Source organism: Spinacia oleracea, chromosome 1 (assembly GCF_020520425.1).
Source record: "Spinacia oleracea cultivar Varoflay chromosome 1, BTI_SOV_V1, whole genome shotgun sequence".
Classification (NCBI taxonomy): Eukaryota; Viridiplantae; Streptophyta; class Magnoliopsida; order Caryophyllales; family Amaranthaceae; genus Spinacia; species Spinacia oleracea.
This window is the reverse complement of record NC_079487.1, coordinates 6,392,556-6,413,065: the sequence shown is the minus strand read 5'-3', so window position 1 is coordinate 6,413,065 and position 20,510 is coordinate 6,392,556. Positions and strand designations below refer to the sequence as shown.

General features: G+C 40.0%; 1 protein-coding gene across 1 annotated transcript; it reads left to right on the top strand.

The window, feature by feature from the left end:
• The first annotated feature begins 9,271 nt into the window (after positions 1–9,271).
• Positions 9,272–9,691, top strand: LOC110775622 (uncharacterized). Its single transcript, XM_021980231.2, has one exon. The coding sequence runs from the start codon at positions 9,272–9,274 to the stop codon at positions 9,689–9,691; it is 420 nt and encodes a 139-aa protein (XP_021835923.2).
• Positions 9,692–20,510: the final 10,819 nt, after the last annotated feature.

Sequence of the window (20,510 nt, the reverse complement as noted above, 5' to 3'; positions counted from 1 at the left end):
AGAACTACGCGCGACCTGATTCTGACAAGATACGTAGGCAATCCTTACCAAGGATTCGGTCCAATAAAAAAAAAAAAACATATATAAATTGTGCAAAAAGTGTTAGACATATAAAAATATAAAAAAGAGGAGAAACAAAAAATGAAAATGAAAAATAAAATACGGCTTTATTGAAAAATAATAAGAAGGAAAACAAAGTGCTAAGAAATGAAAAAACAAACACAACTGGAATAAATAAAGGGCACCTACATCCTAGCAAGAACTACACTACTCTAGTTCTTCCGGATCATCAAATAAAGTCTTGTAGAAGGCAATGTTCGCAGGATCCACCCCCACAGTCTTCTGCGCTGCCCCTATATCAATCTCCATAAGAACCGGCTCCTGGACACTAACTTCCAAAGATGCCAAGGCTTCAGAAACATTCTCGGTTATAGCCCGCTCAGCCTCAAGGGCACAGACAATGGTGGGAGAAGAATTATTATCATCAACTAGACTAGCCACTGTTTCCACAGGCGGCTGAGCCTTCCTAACCCATACATTGTTCCGGCGATGATCTCCGCGAGAGCCTGCACTTCTTTTAACAACAGCAGGCCCCTTCAGGTTAGGCACCTTTTTAGGCCTAGAACTAGAACGGGGAGGAACTTCCTTTCGCTTTCGATCAGGACGAGCTTTCACAGTCTTAATACCATGGGTGCGAGGATTGGCAGAATCACGACCCTCATATCTGACCCGAATGCGAGGTATCAAAAGCTCAGCCGGCTCCCCATTTCGAGCCTCGGTCCTCACGGCCTTATCATCGGAGCTCATCCACAACTTGTAGTTTTCAGAAAGACCAACAAAGCCATTTGTAGCTACGTCCCAACGCGGGAGACCATCATAATACTTAGCCCACGCTTGAACCCGTGCTTGTGAAAAGGCCGCTACTTTAGGTGGTACCGTATCAGAAAAGGGGATAGTCTGCCTTAAACCGTATTGACCCATGACTCGGTAAGGGAAAATATAAATGGGCGGAGATAGCCCCAACAAGGAAACATAAACCGATACATCAGAACCCCCCGTCATAGTAGTCAAACCCCACCACGGTACCACCCACTTAATAGAACAGATACCATGAGTAAAAAAGGAGGCCCATTCGGCCTCGTCCTGGCCTCGGTGCAAATATTTTTGGTTACCCAAGGCTATAGGGTGATAATGTTTAGGATCAGTAGGAGTTTCCAAGAGCCTAAGCCGTTCCACGAGCCAAATCTGCAAAAAACGGGTACGATCAAAAAAAATAATAATAAAAAGAAAACGGTTCCTGGGGCGCAGTTTCAACGCCCAGGACTAGGCGCCGAAAAATTCCAGCGCCCAGCCCTGGGCGTTGAAACTCAGCCCCAAGGCTGGACGAATAAAAAATATGTATGCAAAAAAAAACGTATACGTGCGCAAAGAAAAAAAATCGATTACCTGCAGTAATAGGGGGCTTCCCTTAAAATATTCAGATTTGGCATCCTTCTTCAGCTCATCCGCACTCAGCAAAGTCACGGCAACAACCAACGGCATAATAGAATAGCAACTTTCCATCTGGCTAATCAAGGGGATCAACCTTATGTCACCGAACTCACCGTTGTTATTCGACAGCAAATAATGATTCAACAAGCAAAATACAAGGGCTCGAATATTCAATTTCTGTTCGGTCATATTCTTACTAGGCCTAAAGTGATGTTTTACAAGTTTTGCCAAATTAACCTCATCACCTACAACAATTTCAGCAAGCATGTTAGCATCTAGTCCTAGGAAAGCCCCTATGGTTGTTTTACCCTCTTCAATAGTGCCAGGAGTGGCAGGGGTAGCATTAGTAGGATAACCAAGGATCGCAACGAATTCATCTGGCAATGGACATATTTCGTTGCCCCGAAAGGCAAAAACATGATGATCGGAATCCCAAAAGCTTAGGGCTGCATGCAGAAAATTATAGTCAATATTAATTTGTTGTAAGCCTAAAAGTGCCTTAAAGTGGTATTCTTTCAACAAAGCCTTTTCTGTAGGAGTAAAGGCCCGTAGCCAGCGCCTAACAGCCCGTTGGAGTGAGAAAGTAGGAATCGACATGACGAAAGCAAGAAGTAACTGAAACACAACAAAGAAAGAAGGAAATTGAGAGTAATGGAAAATAGGGACGTATCTAGCCCCTATATATAGCTGAACGCATCAAGTGACATCCTGATCCCATTCGGAAACGCGTTAAGAAATCCGAAAGTCAAAATCCGCCAGGAAAGGACTTTCAGCGCCCGACGCTGGGCGCCGAAATAATTAACGCCCAGCCTTGGGCGCCGAAAATGCAGCCCAAGGCCCAGATTTCACAAAACGCGGAACAAGAAAAGACTTAAAACCGTGTTGCTAGACACGAGGCCCTATTGCAATTAAGATCAAGCCCAAAAGCACCTTTAAAGCTCCCAAATAGCAAAAATGAATGGTAAAACTTGGTCGAAACTTAGACTTGTCTCAAGGAACATATATGTACACTTTTCAAAACAAATATGAAATATCAAGGTCATTTTTCGAAACACCAAAAAATGTTGTTAAGTCGTTGGTTTCTCAAAAAAATGTTTGTCTGTCAAAGATTAATCCGGGCCAAGCTAAACCGGATGATATTAAACCTCGTCGCCCGAAAACTGAAGTCGCACCCCATGACTTTGCCAAAATAGCACACCACTATGAAAGGTCGCTCGCACATACGAGCACGACCCCAAACATGATTAAAAGACGTTATGAAGTATGCGAAAAATGACCAACAAAGCCCAAGTGCTTGGGGGCTCGCGAAAAGTATACTCCAACAAAAAGTGCGCAATCGAAATCACATTCCCGGACTACGCTATACGCCGTCCCATGTTTGGATGATCTCAAAAGAACAGGTTCGACCTCAGAAAAGGGTCGTCATGGACACTTGTACATGGTCCTCTGATCAAAGGCCAAGTGGTGGCAAAAATCGAGCCGTAAAGACTAGCTCAAAACCACGAAAGCAGACGGTCGCAAGACAAAGGTCCGTCTAAACCCGTTGTCAACCCACGTTCAGGTTACAACTAAATTCGAACATCCCTCGAAAGAATTCGCTCTTGCAAGAATGAACAAAAGAAATTCTCAAAAAAGAAATCACGATAAAAAATAGGAAACTTGCCCATCTCAGTTGGCAAGATCACGTCACGAACCACGCGAGTTCCAAAACGAAAAAACGAATTCAGGGACGTCCACCCTTAGCGGACAGGGTTCGCCCACCCTCAGCGGGCGGGGTCTGCGTCACTAGCCGCGCAAATCCTCAGTTTTCGAAAAATAGAGTCTTAAAAAAAAAAAAAAATATTTCAAAACAGATTCGTCCACTTCTATCGGACGGGGTATCCACCCTTAGCGGACAGGTTCGCCAGGAAAGGACGGCGGGGTCTACGTCACAAACCGCGTAGGTCCTTATTATCAAATTTCAAAAACAGATTCGTCCACTTGTGTCGGACGGGGTATCCACCCTTAGCGGACAGGCTCCCCATCTTTAGCCGGCGGGGTCTGCGTCACTAACCGCGCAGGTCCTTAGTCGCTGCAGCGATAACTTTTTCTGGTTTTCTGTTTTTCCAAAAAAGAACGATGTGAGTAGGTTTCCCTTTTTTAAAAGATTGGTTTTCCGTTTTTTCCAAAAAAGAACGATGTGAGTAGCTTTCCCTTTTTTTTTCTTTAATTTAAAAGAATGGTTTTCCGTTTTTTTCCAAAAAAGAACGATGTGTTGGATTTTCCTTCGTTTTACGACCCATAAAAAACAAGGGGGTTTTCTCGTTTAGCTAACCCTGAAAATGAGAATCTTTAAAAACATTTTTACCTCTTGATTAGGCTTGGCCAGGCCCAATTACACTTCATAGCTTTGATTTCGAAAAACATCTGTAGCTACTCTCAATGACAAAGTGAGGGAGTTCCTACGCCTCTTTAGGTACTTCCAATGACAAAGTGAGGGAGTATTCTATGCTATCCGTTGACAAATCCCAATGACACGTGAGGGATATTTCGACACTTCAAGTGATGACCCTTAAGTCAAATGTTATCACTCGGGGGCTCGTGAGACCCTCGCAAAAGCAGGTCACCATGACTTGTGTGGCGCACTCCGTCTAATACTTTGACCATCGTCTTACTCCAAGACTCAGTCAAAGTGGGGGCTAACTGTAGACACATACTTTTGTCCCCATTCCCGAAAGGGAAGGTTCGATGATGAAAGCATAAATCTCCACTTGACAACGCGTCTCCTATAAAATAACGAATCTTGATCTCCCCTTTTCATTTCACCCGAAACCTGCTATTTATGAAACATGATAAAAATAGTAACTACCGTAATGGGTAGTTGTTAAAAGTGGCAAGTCATAAAAGATAGAAATCTGTCAGAATTAGGTGTTGCACTCCGACATAAATCCTAAATAAGATGGAGATTACGAGAGAACCCTGTTCATAATATGATTCAAAAATAAGAGTCATGTATTAATTAAAATCCTAACGAGCCTAGAGTTCGTAACGGGCCAAGACGCATTCCGTCACAAGGTTAATACGCACTAAAAGACTCGATTAAGTCTCAAACACTTCGGATCCTAAGAATCCGAATCTGACTAAGAAAACAGCCCAGATCCTATTTTCAACGTCTGGCTCTGGGCGCCGAAATCTTCGACGCCCAGGCCTGGGCGCTGAAATTACCTGGGACGTATTCTTTCCTAATTCCTCGTGGATTAGAGCTCTACAATTCTATCTTTCCACGAACTCTTTTCTATAAATATAGCCCAAGTTCGACGTGAAAAAAAGGACACACAACACACAATTATTATTCTGAGTATTGACTCTGAACCCCTAAGCTTAAGCCTCACGCTGCAAAACTGATCACGCGTTCTGTCGCAATTGATCCATAAATCGAACAGAACGTATCCCGTCCCATAATTTGAGATTCGTTAAATAAAAGGAGAAATAGCAAAGTCAAAGTGGTTAGTTTTCTGAGAACCGTGACGCACCTCTCAAGGGTGCGTCGTAATGTGTCCCTTTTCCATGATTAAATTGCTTTCCTCGCCCTTTTTGTGAATTGTTAAACTAACTAAATCTGATTGTTCTATCACGCCTAATAAATATGATATTTTTGGGAAATTGGATTATCATGCTAGGTCCCTTAAAACAATCTAAATCAGATAATCGTGTTCGATCTAGTATTATATGTCGCATATTGTTAAAATCAACTCAGATTAGTTTAATAGTTAACGCATGTCCCTTCAATTATTTATGCTGAGCTAGTAACGATATCCTGCCTCTGGAGTTATCGACGAGCGAGTACTCCTCTCGGTAGTTACAGTCCCCCGAACCCTCAATCTCTCCCTTGCGGGTGTATGTTGAGAGATCCCCACACCAGGGATCACAAGGGAACCTACGGCCGTCGTGGTCAAACATAATTGCACTCCCTTTATGTCACGATAACTGGGTTTTGTCAGTTTTTCTCATTGTCGTTAAAAACTGAATGGCGACTCCTATATTACTAGTCCATTGGGTGTAAACTCACAGGAAATCCAATTACACTTGATTTGAAAAAAAGAAACGTCACACCCACGAGGGACAAGGTCACGCATTAGCCTCGTGCTTTTTCGACCCCCTCACACACAGTTAGCACAGATGGCTACTACTCTTGCAGGGAGACCCCAAGGTGAACTCCGTTCATAGCCTGAGAATAGAAAAACTACAAATGCTATTACATTGAGGGGTGGTAGAGGTTATGACGGTCTTTCTATGCCCGTCGAGGTTGATTCTGAGGTGTCTGCTAGTGGTCTGGTCAGTGAGGAAACACCAAGGGTAGTCACAGATGGTGAAAACCCTGAAAAGGTAGTCTACGAAAAAGAGGCTACAACTGAGGTTAAGAAGGGGACAGATATTCAAGTACCACCTATTGTACACCCCTTCCCAAACCGGCAACTCAAGAGTAAGCTAGACAAATAGTTTGGCAAATTCTTGGATGTGGTCAAAAACTTGCAGATAACGGTTCCTTTTACTGAATTGATTTTACAGGTTCCTGCATATGCTAAATTTATGAAAGATATTTTGACCAGGAAACATGCTTTTTGTGAGGTAGAGACTGTAGCTTTTACTGAGGAATGTACTGCTTATTTACAGAACAAGTCTCCACCTAAACTTAAAGACCCCGAGAGTTTTTCCATCCCATGTAACATTGGCACCGTATTTATTGATAAGGCTTTATGTGATTTAGGTGCTAGCGTGTCTGTTATGCCTTTGTCTGTCTGTACTAAATTGAATATGGGTGAGCTTAAGGTTACTAATATCACTCTGCAAATGGCCGACTGTTCTGTTAAATACCCCTAAGGTGTTTTAGAGGACGTACCTGTAGACTTTGTAGTACTAGACATGCAAGAGGAATCCCATATTCCCATTATCTTAGGTAGACCTTTCCTTCACATGGTAGGAGCGGTCATTGATGTAAAAAGTGGGAAATTGACTTTGTCTATTGGGGATGATAAGGTGACTTTTAACCTGAATAGTGCCTTAAAGAGTCCCATGCTAGAGGAAGAACAATGCTATAGAATTGATGTAGTTGATTTTATTATGCGAGATAACGTCTCCCAAGTTCTCGAAAGAGATCCCTTGGAGGCAGTGCTTTGTTGTGAATCTTCTGCAGGTGATAGCAGTTCTTGGAGTGCTGAAGTGGATGCTCTAGAGTTGGCTCTTGATGGTGGAGAGTCTAAACCCGAGAAGAGCACCAGATTGAGGAGGTTAGTTCGGCCGGTCTTTTCTGTAAAAGAGGTAAAGAAACCCGAACTTAAACCTCTTCTTGCTAATCTGAAATATACATTTTTGGAAGATGAACAACTTTGCCCTGTAATTGTCAGTACTGACTTGATGCAGACCAGTTGTCCCAACTTCTTAATGTGTTGAAAAAGCACAAAAGGTCATTGGGTACAGTATTGACGATTTAAAGGGTATTATCCCTGACTTTTGCATGCATAGGATATATCTAGATGATAATCAAAAGCAATGCATTCAACCCCAGCGTCGTTTGAACCCCATCATGCAAGATGTTGTAAAAGTTGAAGTCATGAAATTGCTTGATGCGGGTATTGTTTATGCTGTGTCTGATTCTAAGTGGGTGAGTCCTGTTCAGGTAGTGCCAAAGAAAGGGGGGGACGACTGTGGTTCGGAATGAAAAGAATGAATTAATCCCAATTAGGATGGTTACAGGTTGGCGCATGTGTAATGACTATAGGCGTCTGAATGTTGCCACTAAAAAGGACCACTTTCCCCTTCCATTTGTTGATCAAATGTTAGAGAGGATAGTCTGTCACAAGTTTTTCTGTTATCTGGATGGTTATTCTGGTTTCTTTTAAATCCCTATACATCCAGACGACCAGGAAAAGACCACATTCACCTGTCCCTACGGTGCTTTTGCATATCGTAGGATGCCCTTTGGTTTATGTAATGCACCTACTACATTTCAACGTTGCATGATGAGCATCTTTTCTGAGTTTATTGAGTCTATCATGGAAGTGTTTATGTATGACTTTAGTGTCTATGATACTTCTTTTTATTCTTGATTGATTAACTTGACTAAATTGTTGAAAAGATGTGAAGAGTGTAACATGGTCTTAAATTGGGAGAAGTGTCATTTCATGGTTACTGAAGGGGTAGTCTTGGGGCAATTTAATATCTGATAAGGGCATTCAGGTTAATCGAGCTAAGGTCCAAGTGATTGAACAATTGCCCCCTCCAGTTAATGTGAAGGGTGTTTGAAGTTTCCTTGGTCATACGGGGTTTTGTCGCCGCTTTATCAAGGATTTTTCTAAGATTGTTAAACCACTGACCCAGCTCCTCCTCAAGGATGCCCCGTTTGTGTTTACTGATACTTGTCTTGAGGCTTTTGACAGGATTAAACAGGCTCTGATTTCGGCTCCTATCATCCGTTCTCCCGAATGGGATCTTCCGTTCGAGATAATGTGTGATGCAAGTGACTACGCAGTTGGGGCAGTTTCGGGTCAAAGAAAGGAAAAGGTCTTGCATGCCATCTACTATGCTAGTAAGACCTTAGATGAAGCTCAAGTTAATTATGCTACTACTGAGAAGGAGCTTCTAGACATAGTTTATGCCTTGGACAAATTTCGCACTTATCTGATTGGGTCCAAAGTGATAGTCTATACTGACCATGCGGCCCTCAAGTATCTGCTCTCCAAAAAGGAAGCCAAGCCTAGGCTTATTCGATGGATACTACTGCTATAGGAGTTTGATCTAGAGATTCGCGACAAGAAAGGGGCTGAGAATGTGGTTGCAGACCACTTGTCTAGGTTGAGGTATGATGATGGTAAAGTGTCTACAGCGATCGATGATTCATTTCCAGATGATCACTTACTTGCACTTGCCAGTCAGTCACCATGGTTCGCAGACTATGCGAACTACATTGTAGGGGGTATTCTTCCGTCCGATCTTACATATCAACAGAAGAAGAAGTTCCTACATGATGTTCGGTTCTACTTTTGGGACGATCCTTACTTGTTTTGTGAAACTGCTGAAGGGTTGTACAAGCGATGTGTTCCAGAATGGTAAGTACATGGTATTATCAATAGGTGTCATTCTTCACTTATGGTGGTCACCATGGACCTTCGAATACCAATGCTAAGTTGTCGCAGTGCGGTTTCTACTGGCCTACTATGTTCAAGGATGCACAGGCTTTTATTATGGCTTGTGATGCGTGCCAGAGGGCCGGCACTATTTCGAGGAGGTATGAGATGCCACAGAACGGGATTCTTGAGGTCGATGTTTTTCATGTGTGGGGGATAGACTACATGGGACCATTCCCATCGTCCAAGGGTAATCTGTATATCCGTTGCTGTAGATTATGTGTCCAAGTGGGTGGAAACCGTTGCCTTGCCTTCTAACGATGCTAAGACAATCATTTCTCTATTCAAGAAAATCATCTTCCCTAGATTTGGAGTTCCGCGGGCTTTGATCAGTGATGGAGGATCACACTTCCATGAGAAGCATCTGGATGCACTCCTGCGCAAATATGGGGTCTATCATCGGACATGACTATCCTACCACCCTCAGGCGAGTCGGCAAGTTGAGGTCTCCAACCAGGAGATCAAATCTATACTCGAGAAAGTGGTGGCAAAGTCTAGGAAGGATTGGAGCGACAAGCTTGATGACACTCTATGGGCGTATAGAACTGCCTTCAAGACACCTATTGGTACTTCCCCGTATCGGTTGGTGTATGGTAAGGCATGTCATTTGCGTAGAAATGGAGTATAAAGCATACTGGGAAATCAAAAAACTCAATATGGATGCTAAGTTAGCCGGTGAAAAGCGGCTACTACAGTTGAGTAAGCTAGATGAGTTCCGGTTACAAGCCTATGACAGTGCCCGTATCTACAAGGAAAAGACTAAGCGGTGGCACGATAGTGTCATCCTTCATAGGGAGTTCGCGGTGGGCAACAAGGTTCTACTGTTTAATTCTAGGCTTAAGGTATTCCCTGGAAAACTTAAGTGTAGATGGTCTGGGCCGTTCACCGTGACCATGGTTAGCAAGTTTGGATCTGTTGAGGTAGAAAACAACAATGTGGAGTGTTTCAAAGTTAATGGGCAATGTCTGAAGTTTTACCATGAAGGGGCTACTGTAGGAGTGGTTGAGGTTCAATACCTCAATCCTTCCGCCCCATGACATGCATATTTGAGGTAATGAGGTCGAGCAGGACCTAGAAATAAACCAGCGCTTTGCAGGAGGCAACCCGTATTTTATCGCTTTTAGTAGTGTAATTTTTGATTTTCTCTTTTCTCTTGTGTGTGTTTTAGTGTAGTTTTTGGTATTGGAGGGGTGAGAAGAGGGAATTTTACTGTTTGGGTGTTTTAGTGGTGTGCACGCTTAAGGCTCTAATTTCAAAAAAGAGAAATATAGCTGAAACGGAGTATTTTGCATACCGCCCGATCGGGCTAAGGCCGCCCAATCGTGTGCGCACCGAAAGAAGAAAAGGGCTTGTATTTCGCCCGACCGAGCGAAGACCGCCCGATCGACTTGATGGGCGAGTGAATCGCCCGATCAGGCGCGTGCAGAAAGAAGAGAAAAAAAATTATTTTTGCCCGACCGGGCAAATGTTGCCGATCGACCTGTTTGGCGAGTAAAATGCCCGATCGGGCGGTTGGTGATGACGTCACTATGTTCTCAGAGGTGGAAATCTGGGTTGAAGAAGCATTCTGAAGGCAATTTTGCACTCGCCTTCCAGATCGGGAAGCTGCGCCCGATCGGGCGCGCGTCAAAGCAGGAAAAATCCTTTTATTTCCCCCGATCGGGCGAGCTGCTTCCCGATCGGGCGACATGCGATTTACACGAACATAACCCACGAGCTCCTCTCTTCCCTTCATTCTATTCTTCATCTTCTACCTCAATTCTCTCTCTTCCTCCATTAAACCCCAACTACAAAAATCTTTAAACCTCCATAACTCTTTCATTCCTCCACCAAATTCAACATACCTTACATCAAAATCATCCTCTCACCACTCTCTACAACCTCCACCCATTCAATTTCATTCTCTTCCACTCTCCACAAAAACCCTAATTTCACCCAAAATCCCAAAAATCACAAAAACTCAGATCTTCAACCATGACCAGCCGACCCAAGAGGAATTGCACCATAACAGCAAGGAATCAACGAGAGGCTTCCACAAGCCGGGATCGTGAGCCAACACCACCACCGCCGCCGCCCCAATTCGAATCGGATTTGGATTTTCCGGTAATCATCATTACTACAGAGTGGCAACGGGATCGGCTCGCCCACCTCAAAAAGAGGGAGGTAATTCCTACTCGTTTTATTTGTCAGAAATCATTGCATGAGATGGGAATTGAAAGTGATGTTAAACGAGTGTTTTACGGTGTTGGCATGAAAGATATGTATGGAATGCTTTGTCTGACTTTGAGGAGGTTAACACTAGACTTTTTGAGTTCTTTGTGGTTGAATAAGAATGGTTATAGGGATATCACTACTGCGTATTTTCGTCTGATGAATCGTGATGTCCATTTGTGCATTCGTGATTTTGGTAGGATATTTAGTAGGAAAAATTGATATTATCAGTCCCAACTATGGCCGATTTACTTTAAAAGGTCCCAACTTTTGATTATCTCATAGTGGTCCTAACTATAGAGAGTCCTTTCCAAAAATGGTCCCTTAGTTAAAATTAAGTGCTAAATAACTTAATTAAGACTCGTATCTCTCGTGCAATAATCATATTTTTTAATTAAATGAAGTAAATAGAATAGTATGATATGCTTAAATCAACTTAATTAACAGTTTAATAAACTAAAGGACCATTCTGGGAAAACACACCTTAAAGTTGAGACCACTCTACAATAATAAAAAGTTGGGACCTTTAAAAGTGAAGTGACCATAGTTAGGACTGTCAATATCAATTTTTCCTATTTAGTTTGTCGACTGAACCCAGTAGGAAGGCTGGGAGTGCTCATAATAATTGTGGTAGTATGCAACACTTTCATGCTTCTCGGATTCAACACCCCGTCCCCATTGTGTTCTACAGATTCCTGGGGTTCACCATCTTTGGGAGGGAGGAGAACCAAAATATTAGGAGCACTGAGTTGGAGATCCTAGGTGGTTATGTGCTGGAGGGGGGGGGGATAGGTATAGGATGAATTTGGCCCACCATATGGTTTCCCACCTCTACTCGGTGGCCACTAGCACACACACGACCCGCTTGCCATTGGTGGGTTAATCACCCACATTGTTATGGCCACGGTTGGCTTTGTTGAGGCCAACCAGATACCGGTACTGGGTAACAACTTGCTGGTTGCTGGGCTTCGCCGCTTACAGGGCTAGCATGGGTTATTCCGCCCGGGTGCCATGTATTTGATGTTGATGGGGGTAGGCTTTTCACCTTGCCTGACTCTCAGGGCCGCACCCATTTTAGACCCGGTCAGGTGAAGGAAATAATGCCCTTGGTCCAAGTATGCATTCTATGTTAAGTCTAATAAATGCGGTTCAGTATTAATTAACAAGTTAATAATTCAGTGAGATCAAGTGAGCTGAATGCCTAGCTAGAGGCCGCTTCAGTTCAAGTGGAATTAATGATATTAATCCACAGCTTACTCTTGACTGAACCCGTAGGGTCACACAAATAGTACGTAAACGGATCAAGTATTTAATGGCATTAAATACTCCAACTATGGATATTCGGAATCGACGGATCTTGGTTTCAGTGGGAGCTGAGGTCGTCACAGGCAAGAAATGAATACTCCGGAAACGATGATATTGCCGGAAACGGAAATATGGATCGTATCGGAAATATAAATATTATCCAAGTCGTAGATGTTGCCGGAAACGGAAACATGGTACGTATCGGAAAATATTATCGGAAATGGAAATATTGCCGGAATCGGAAATATTGCCGGAAACGGAAATATTGTCAGAAACGGAAATATTATCGGAATCGGAAAATAATTCCGGAAACGGAAATATTAAATATTTGTTCGAAACGGAAATTAATTCCGGAATCGGAAATATTAAATGTTGTTCGTATCGGAAATGAATTCCGGAATCGGGAATTTAATCGGAAGCGTATCGTACGAATTAGCATCGGACGAGGCCCGCTAGACGAAGGCCCAGCACGAAGCCAGGCCATCGCCCAGCGAGCCGCACGCAACGCACGCCTCGACCAGGCCCAGCGCAAGGCCAGGCCCAGCCAAGGGCGCGCGCGCGCACGCAGCACCGCACATGGGTTGTGCGCTTGTCGTGGGCCGCAAGGCCTGCGCGGGTGCACGGCTTGTGCGATGCGTATGCCGAAAATCCTAATTCTATTGGGATTCGTGCGAAGATTAAAATCCTAATCTTATTAGAATTGCTTTGTTATTTAGAGTCCTAATAAAGTTCTAATTAACAAATCCTCATCCTAGTAGGATTACAATTCCTTTTCCATACCTCTATAAATAAGGGCCTAGGGGTCATTATTTATACATAAGTTTTCAAGTATTCAAAACTAGGATTTTTAAGTAGAAAAATCAGCCATAACTCTTGCCCATCACGAGCCTCTTATTATTTTCATAATCTAAATTGCATGAACATGGTTAAATATTACAAATTTGCAAGAATTAAAAGGGGTGATTAATTTTCGTAATTGTTAATTAATTGCAAATTGCGTTTATTTAATTATACGTACGCAGTTTTTCGGCAGTTTCTTCGTTACTCATCCAAATCGAGTGATTTTTGTGTCAATTCCGCATGTAAAAGGCATTCTAAAATTTTGACAAAAAGAGTATTTTTCTGCCGAACCCAGAATTCTCAAAATCGAAGCCTAACTATGACTTTTCGAAGGTTTTAGTTTTTCGAATGCAAAATTTCGTAAATTTAAGATGTTAAATTAAATATTTGCGATTCTTGTTGATAAATCTTGAATTTTTGATTGACCTACTGTATATGTTTAACAAGTTTGAATGCCTAGCCTTGTTATTTATGCAATCTAATTTGTAATTATGATTAATTTGTTGAAAATTAGAATAATTTAGAATAAATTTGATTTTCATAATTAATTGTAATTTAATTAGATACCTATGATTAAAAACCACCATAAAAATTGTAAATTTATGATAAATTTTAAATTTTTATGACCTAGACTTGAATCCATGTTAATCGGAAATCAATTGAATAATAAATTTTCGATTTTTCGCCCTAAAATTATGAAATTAATATTATTTATTAATTTGTCATTAATTTTAAGTATAAAATTTTTTAAAATTTTATGCGATTCGTTCATATAACTTGCACGCACAAAGCAATGGACGCTACGTGTTACCCTAAAGGGGTGTTGTATAGTGCGGGCATGTGACGACGAGCAAGGGAGCTCGTCGCCCATGCGGCACGAATGTAATGAGCAAGGGCATGGTGCACGAGCACAAGGCAGCAGCCCTGCCTTGTGTCGTGGGCTATGAGCAATGGACGAATGGGCATGGGCGAAGGCAAGGCACGGCAGTCGCGTGTGGGCAGCAAGCGAGCTGCGCCACAACGCGCACTGCCTCGCGCGCAGCGAGCGCAAGCTCGCGTGCCACGAGTGCTGCGCCCAGCGTCGATGCCGCGCGCAGCGAGCGCTGGCTCGCACCAAGCGAGCGCTAGCGAGCGCGCACAGCATGCGCTGGCTAGCGCGCGAAGCGAGCGCTGGCCCGCGTGCAGCGAGCGCTGGCGAGCGAACGCAGCGAGCGATGGCTCGCGTGCATCGAGCGCTGGCGCGCGCGCAGCGAGCACCAGCTCGCGCGATGGCTTGCGAAGGGTAGAAGCAGCAGCTATGCGACGCAGCGCATGGGCTGCGCGCACATGGCCAGCGATGGCTGTGTGCGTGTGGCCCATGGGCGTGCGATGCGTGAGGTGTTTGCGTTGCGATTAGATCGTTTTGAAATTTTAATTTGAAATTTTCAGTTTACGTAATTTTAATTAATTTTGAAATTAATAATTTAAATTATTTTCTTGGATTTTAATTTTGAATATTATAATTATAATAAATTTTATTTATTCTAATTATTTTACTAAAATTAAAATCATGAATTAATTTAAATACGACTGAAATTAAATTAAATTTTTTGGATTCAATTATAAATTTATATGAGCTTTAAATTTTAATTAAATTTGTATGTTTCCGGTTAGACTAGAAATACATTTTTATGTTTAAAATTAGTAAAGCATATGAATTTATTGGTTTAAGTGGGAGCGCTTTTTAGTCATAAGCTCTTGATTAGGTCTACAAATCCTTAAGGTTAAAACAACTTGATTAGAATTAATAAGGACTGAATAATTGCTGCAAATGTTTACGTGATGCATAATGTGTTTTAACTAACCAGGTATGTGGGCCATTCATGATAATGAATGGGTGAATGGTATATATTGTATATGTACTGTTTTGCGGGTTATGAAGTGACTAGTATGGCCCAAATAGGATAGAAAATATGGTCTGCGTACCATTAATTTGAATGTAATTGGTCTAAAGTACCAAAGTTGTTTTTCATATTCAAATATGGTCTGCGTACCATCAAATAGTTGTAATTAGTTTTAATTATAGCTTATCCTATTTGAAGAAAATGGTGCCTCCCACAGAGATTTTCAAGAAGGACTTTGAATTCAAAGCTTTAAGATGAAGTCGGGCCATACTAGATCACAATTATCTTATGCATGCTTTAAGTTATTTATTGCTTTAAATAAGTCTTAATTATGCATAAGATTGTGGCTTGATTATGTTGCATGATTAAGGATTTTAGTTCACTTAAAATCTAACCAACATAGTAGAAGCCTTAAGTTCCAAACTTAAAAATTGAGTTATAAGGTGCCATGCCAAAATATACACTTGCTTGGATATCCTTTACATCAATCTAGTAATAGTTTTCGCTCAGCGAGGTGTTACTTATTGGTCCTAAAGGGGCAAGGTACACAAATAATTGTGAGTACATGTTAGTTTTGGTGAAACTCAACGATATAAGTAAGGAGTCCTTTTATGTCGTGGCAAAATTGATAGGTTTACCTAATAAGTTCTTAGACGTACCTATCAACCAAGAGTAGTTTCTAGACTATTAGCAAAAGGCTTTTACTTACCTAAAATGTTTTAGAATTGAGTCGACAAACTGTGCTTAATTCTTCAATGGTTTTAGGGTCTTGGAATCATTTTATTCACACCTGCCGGAACACATAATTCGAATAAAATGCTAATGACTTGTTTAAATTGCATGATTGCTTTCATTTTCAAGTTATTATTCATGATAAATGTTTAGACTTTGCATGCTTCAATGTATGTTTTAATTATTGTTTATAATTAAATATCTTGCACTGCAGTAAATCCTTTTAGAAAGGTAACAGTAAATTTTCTCGATTGGTAGTGAATCCAAGAACGATTCACGGAAATGAGAGAAAGTGAGCAATTTAAAATGTACGTTTCTTATAGCGACTTTTATGGTTGTTTTCGAACATCAAAGTCGAATGGCAAACCAATTGGTGCTTGTGAATTCAAAATACACTGTAGTTTTGAGATCATAAAGCATTGAGTTTAATACGCTCAGCTTTACCAATGATTAAACAACCTAATATCTTTGTCCATTTAATTCTCGAATGAGTCTAGTCCCTAGACATTCGAATAGATCGATGCTTAGAGAACTTTAGAAGCTTCTGGTAAGATCATCTAGTTGAAACTTAATATTCAACATAAATTAAATGGTAAGAACCTTGTTGGGGTGACATTGGACATGTCTAACAAAGTATAAAAGTCAACACTAAAGAATTCAATTCTTAAGACTGTAAGAAAGGGTACAAGAAATAGGAAAACGAGGAACAAATGAAAGGAATTTACGATTCCGTTTCTACCTATAAGTTTATGTTTAAAGAGAAGTGACCTAGCAATCAAACTTCCTTGGTATCATATACCGCTTGAGGTTCTTACTTCGGTAATAACTCAAACAATGGAAGCTAGGATACACTAATGACCTACAAGTGGGAAATGAAGCATGGCAATGCTACATTAGTTGTAGGGTCATCTAGTTTGTTTTAAGTCCTTTCAAAGGCCGGAACTTAATGGCTATTTTGTTCCATAATCAGCATACCTAAATTTCTGCTTCAAACACAGAAAGACTCACATTCAGAAGAACAAAAACAATGCTTGTTTGGTTGTTTATTTGAAGGAAATGGTCAATTACGGGTTGAGTCAATATGCTTGATTAAAACAAACAACTCTTTAAAGAACTTTACTAGGTTCAAATCAACCCCTTGATTTGAGTTCCACTAATCTTTGGCATTGTTTCTTAGACCATATCAACAAGTTAACATTCAAAAGCTCTATTTTGATGGACTTTTGAAAGTTGATTGATTTCTAAATAAATTTAAGACAACTAGTCTTACTTGTTGAAAGTAACAAAGAATATGAACTATTGTTAGAACGCCTAGACGATAGACTTCAAAGCTAAAGAAAGGTTTTATGACTTTATTATTTCACACGGATTTGAGTGAATATAGGTTTATTTACTCAAATGTGATATAAGTTGAATCTGTTTGGCTAGTTCAAAGATTCAGAAGTATAAAATCCACTTGGCAAGAAATCATAAAGATCTAGGTTAGATCATGTTGATGATTACTTAAGTCAAGAATGATCATCAATGATTGTGTGAAATAAAATTCACAATCTAGCTCCATAAGATATGGCATATCTAAGTTGGAATGATCGAAGTCGATTAAAACTTGATTCGATCAATGATGGATCATAAAGACTTTTCCTATAATTTCTAAAACAAAATGCTCAACTACCACCAAACTAAACCAAATTCGTCAAAGCTATTGAAAAGTAATTTCAGGATATCTTTTCAATTATATATATCTAAATAGTTGCTAAACTCAGTGGGAGCTTAGTGTTTGTTATTCAACAAACTAATGCCCAAGTCTAGATATATGTTTCATTGTGATTTATTCAAATGAGACACAAGGGTATTGTTTCTACCACGATTTTTTGAGAACATAATGTTTGTTTGCTCGAAATAATGTCCTTTTGGAGATTCGTTTCCAAAATGACAAGTGGGAGAAAATAGACCTCGAAAGTCTTCGAGGCGAACAACAAACATAAAAGGACATTCCGGAGGCTTTTCGAAGTGCTTCAGAAAATCCGAACTTATTCTTTAAGGGCTTTAGAAGTGGCTTTAAAGAATAGACATCTCTTAGAGGACTTTACAAGTGCTTCAAGGAGAACAGAATATTCAAAGGACTTTCAAGTGGCTATTGATATTCTATTGTTTAATGTTCTATACCCTTGTAGGCATAGAGTTCAAGTCACTGGAACTATTACATTCTTCTATTAGATAGTAAAGAAACATAGAGTTCTGGTCAATGAAACTATGAGATTCTTCTATTAGATAGTGAAGAAACCTACAACTTGCAGTAAAACTATTATCATGTAGATTAAATGAGTTTGTGACTTGTAAGAAAGCTATGACGAAACCTAGATTCCCTAAAATGGTTAGAGGCCATATATAGACTCAAATGTTTTAAATGGTTAGAGGCCATAAAACATACTCAATGTTTTGATGACAAAATTGAAATTTTGTTGATTTGCAAGAATAGGTTCACACCTATTGGTTGCAAGTTTGTTTTAAGGATAAAAACCATCAAACATGAAATTGTGTTCACACACAAAGCTAGATTAGTTGCTAAAGGTTATAAGCAAATTCACGGCGTGGATTATGTTGAAACCTCATGCATAATCGTAATGCTCAAGTCTATAATTCAAGCAATGATTGCATATTGGTAAATATGGCAATTGGATGACAAAACATCTTCCTCAGTCAAATGTTGGAAGAAACTATGTACATGGTATGTCATAGGATTTGTGGATCCAAATAAATGCTTGAAAAGAAAAGCTAATTTATAAAATCTAAGTACAGATTTAAGCAAGCAATTGGGAATTAGAACTATATTTTAGTGAAGCTAATAAGTATTTTAGTTTCATAAAATGTACATGATTCTTATAGATATATAAGAAGTTTAGTGGGAGTACATAAAACATAATTGGTCCTATGTGTATCACACACATATCTCTCTATTGTGAAATAACATTCAAATGCTAATGACTTAGATTTGAGATTATTCATCAATAATGGACCAAGGCGAAACTTAGTACATACTGGGTATTAAGATCTATTTACAAAGATCTTATATTAATGTTTTGGATTAAGTAATGGCATTTACTAAATCAAACATGAAAGTCTCCATTGGAGATATTCGACCCATGTGAATAAATCTAAGTAAAGGATGTTTGAACTATGTATAAGCATTTACTAAGTTAAACATCAAAGAGTCTAAATGAGATTCTTAACCTATATTATATGTCAAAGAATTTAGCTGAATTTAGTATCTACTGAAACTAGATAAGCTAAAGTTACATGAATAGAATTCAATTGGGAATTATTCTGCAAAAGAATTTATCATGTATGATATAATATGAGGATCGCCAAAAACGTATCGTATGACTTTAGGCATGACGAACATATACCAGTCTCTATTGATCTAAGTGAAGATCAACTAGATTGAGATCAAGAATACCTATGGTACTTAAAAAGGTACATAGGAATAGTTCTTGATTCAAGGAAATAAAGATATGCTAAATATTGATGCTACACGCATAAACACTGGCAAAGGATCAAGCAAAGACCCTTTGGAGTTAACCATTGACAAGGACGAGCTAAAGAGCATCGTGTTTCGAAATGGCAACATGGATTGGAGACCATGAGTTGTTGCGTGGGAAATTAAAATATTAATTTCTATGTTCTAAGATACAGCTGGAAAGTATTCCACATATCTGTGAACTGCTTGGATAAGTAATTCCAAACAAAGCATCACTAGTAACCTAAACAGTTGAAGTAAAAGTACTTATTGCCTAAGAAGCAATAAAACAGAGTTGTTTATATTAATGAGTTCTTCATTGAACTTGGGTGGATCACATGTCTGCTAACTTGATGGCTCTTCATTGCAAAATGCGTAGAACCACTATCGAAGTAAGAAAGACTAGATCACATAATAAACAAACTCAAAAGATCTTATCATCCTATCTCGAATATCATTCGATGAAAAGGATATTAAGATTGGCAAAGCATGATAACTAAACCTATGCAACAAGTGAGAAGCAACACTCACATTGTAGCACTGGAAATCAAGCATAGCTTTGAATTCCATGAACTGTTTTAAAGATGGGTTTGAGGCCCATGGTTGTAAAACAATGGGGTTAAACATTTATCATATATGAAATGTATTTTCATATTCCATTTAATCTTGGTTTAGTATTAAATGATGAGTCCCTTCAATTTGACAATATATTCAAGATAGACTGTCAGGACCAGTCCTGTGACTAAGAAATGTCTATCAAGTGAACTTGAATGTCAAAGGTTGAAAATGGTCCCTAGTCGGAGTTTTCTATAAAATTGGACGCATAGAAAACGTTAGACGACTAGAATGCAAGATGACTAGTAGTTTTGTTTCTTGAACTATGTGGACATGGCAATGTCATAATCATTTGCATAGATACTTACTTTGAGAAGACTAGTATCGGACAAGACCTATGAAACTTTACTGTAAGAGATGAAAATCTGTCATAAGTAAATTTCATTAAAATTATTAGACACTAAATCCTCAATACCTGAGTGATTTGAGATTACTTGTTTGAGAACTGGTTACTTTGACGTTGACCAACCGTCGCACCGTAAAAGGAGGCTATAAAGGCAACGCTCAGGTAATCACCTATCAAACGAAGTCTAATCTCAAGATCGCAAGATTGGGATTGTCCTCCCATAAATCGGGATGAGATGCTTAAAAGTTGTACAAGGCCACTCGGAGAGCTAGAAACTGGGAAATGCATGGCCGTGCTCGGATGAATCATATGCTATGATTATCTGTTTATTTGATCAGTTGAACTCTGAAACCGAGGAACACCTCTGGACATAATAAGGATGACAACTCTTACCTTATGTTCAAGAG

Coding starts and splice junctions, on each gene's coding strand:
- LOC110775622 (XM_021980231.2), top strand. CDS start 9,272: ATGGAGTATAAAGCATACTGGGAAATCAAAAAACTCAATATGGATGCT.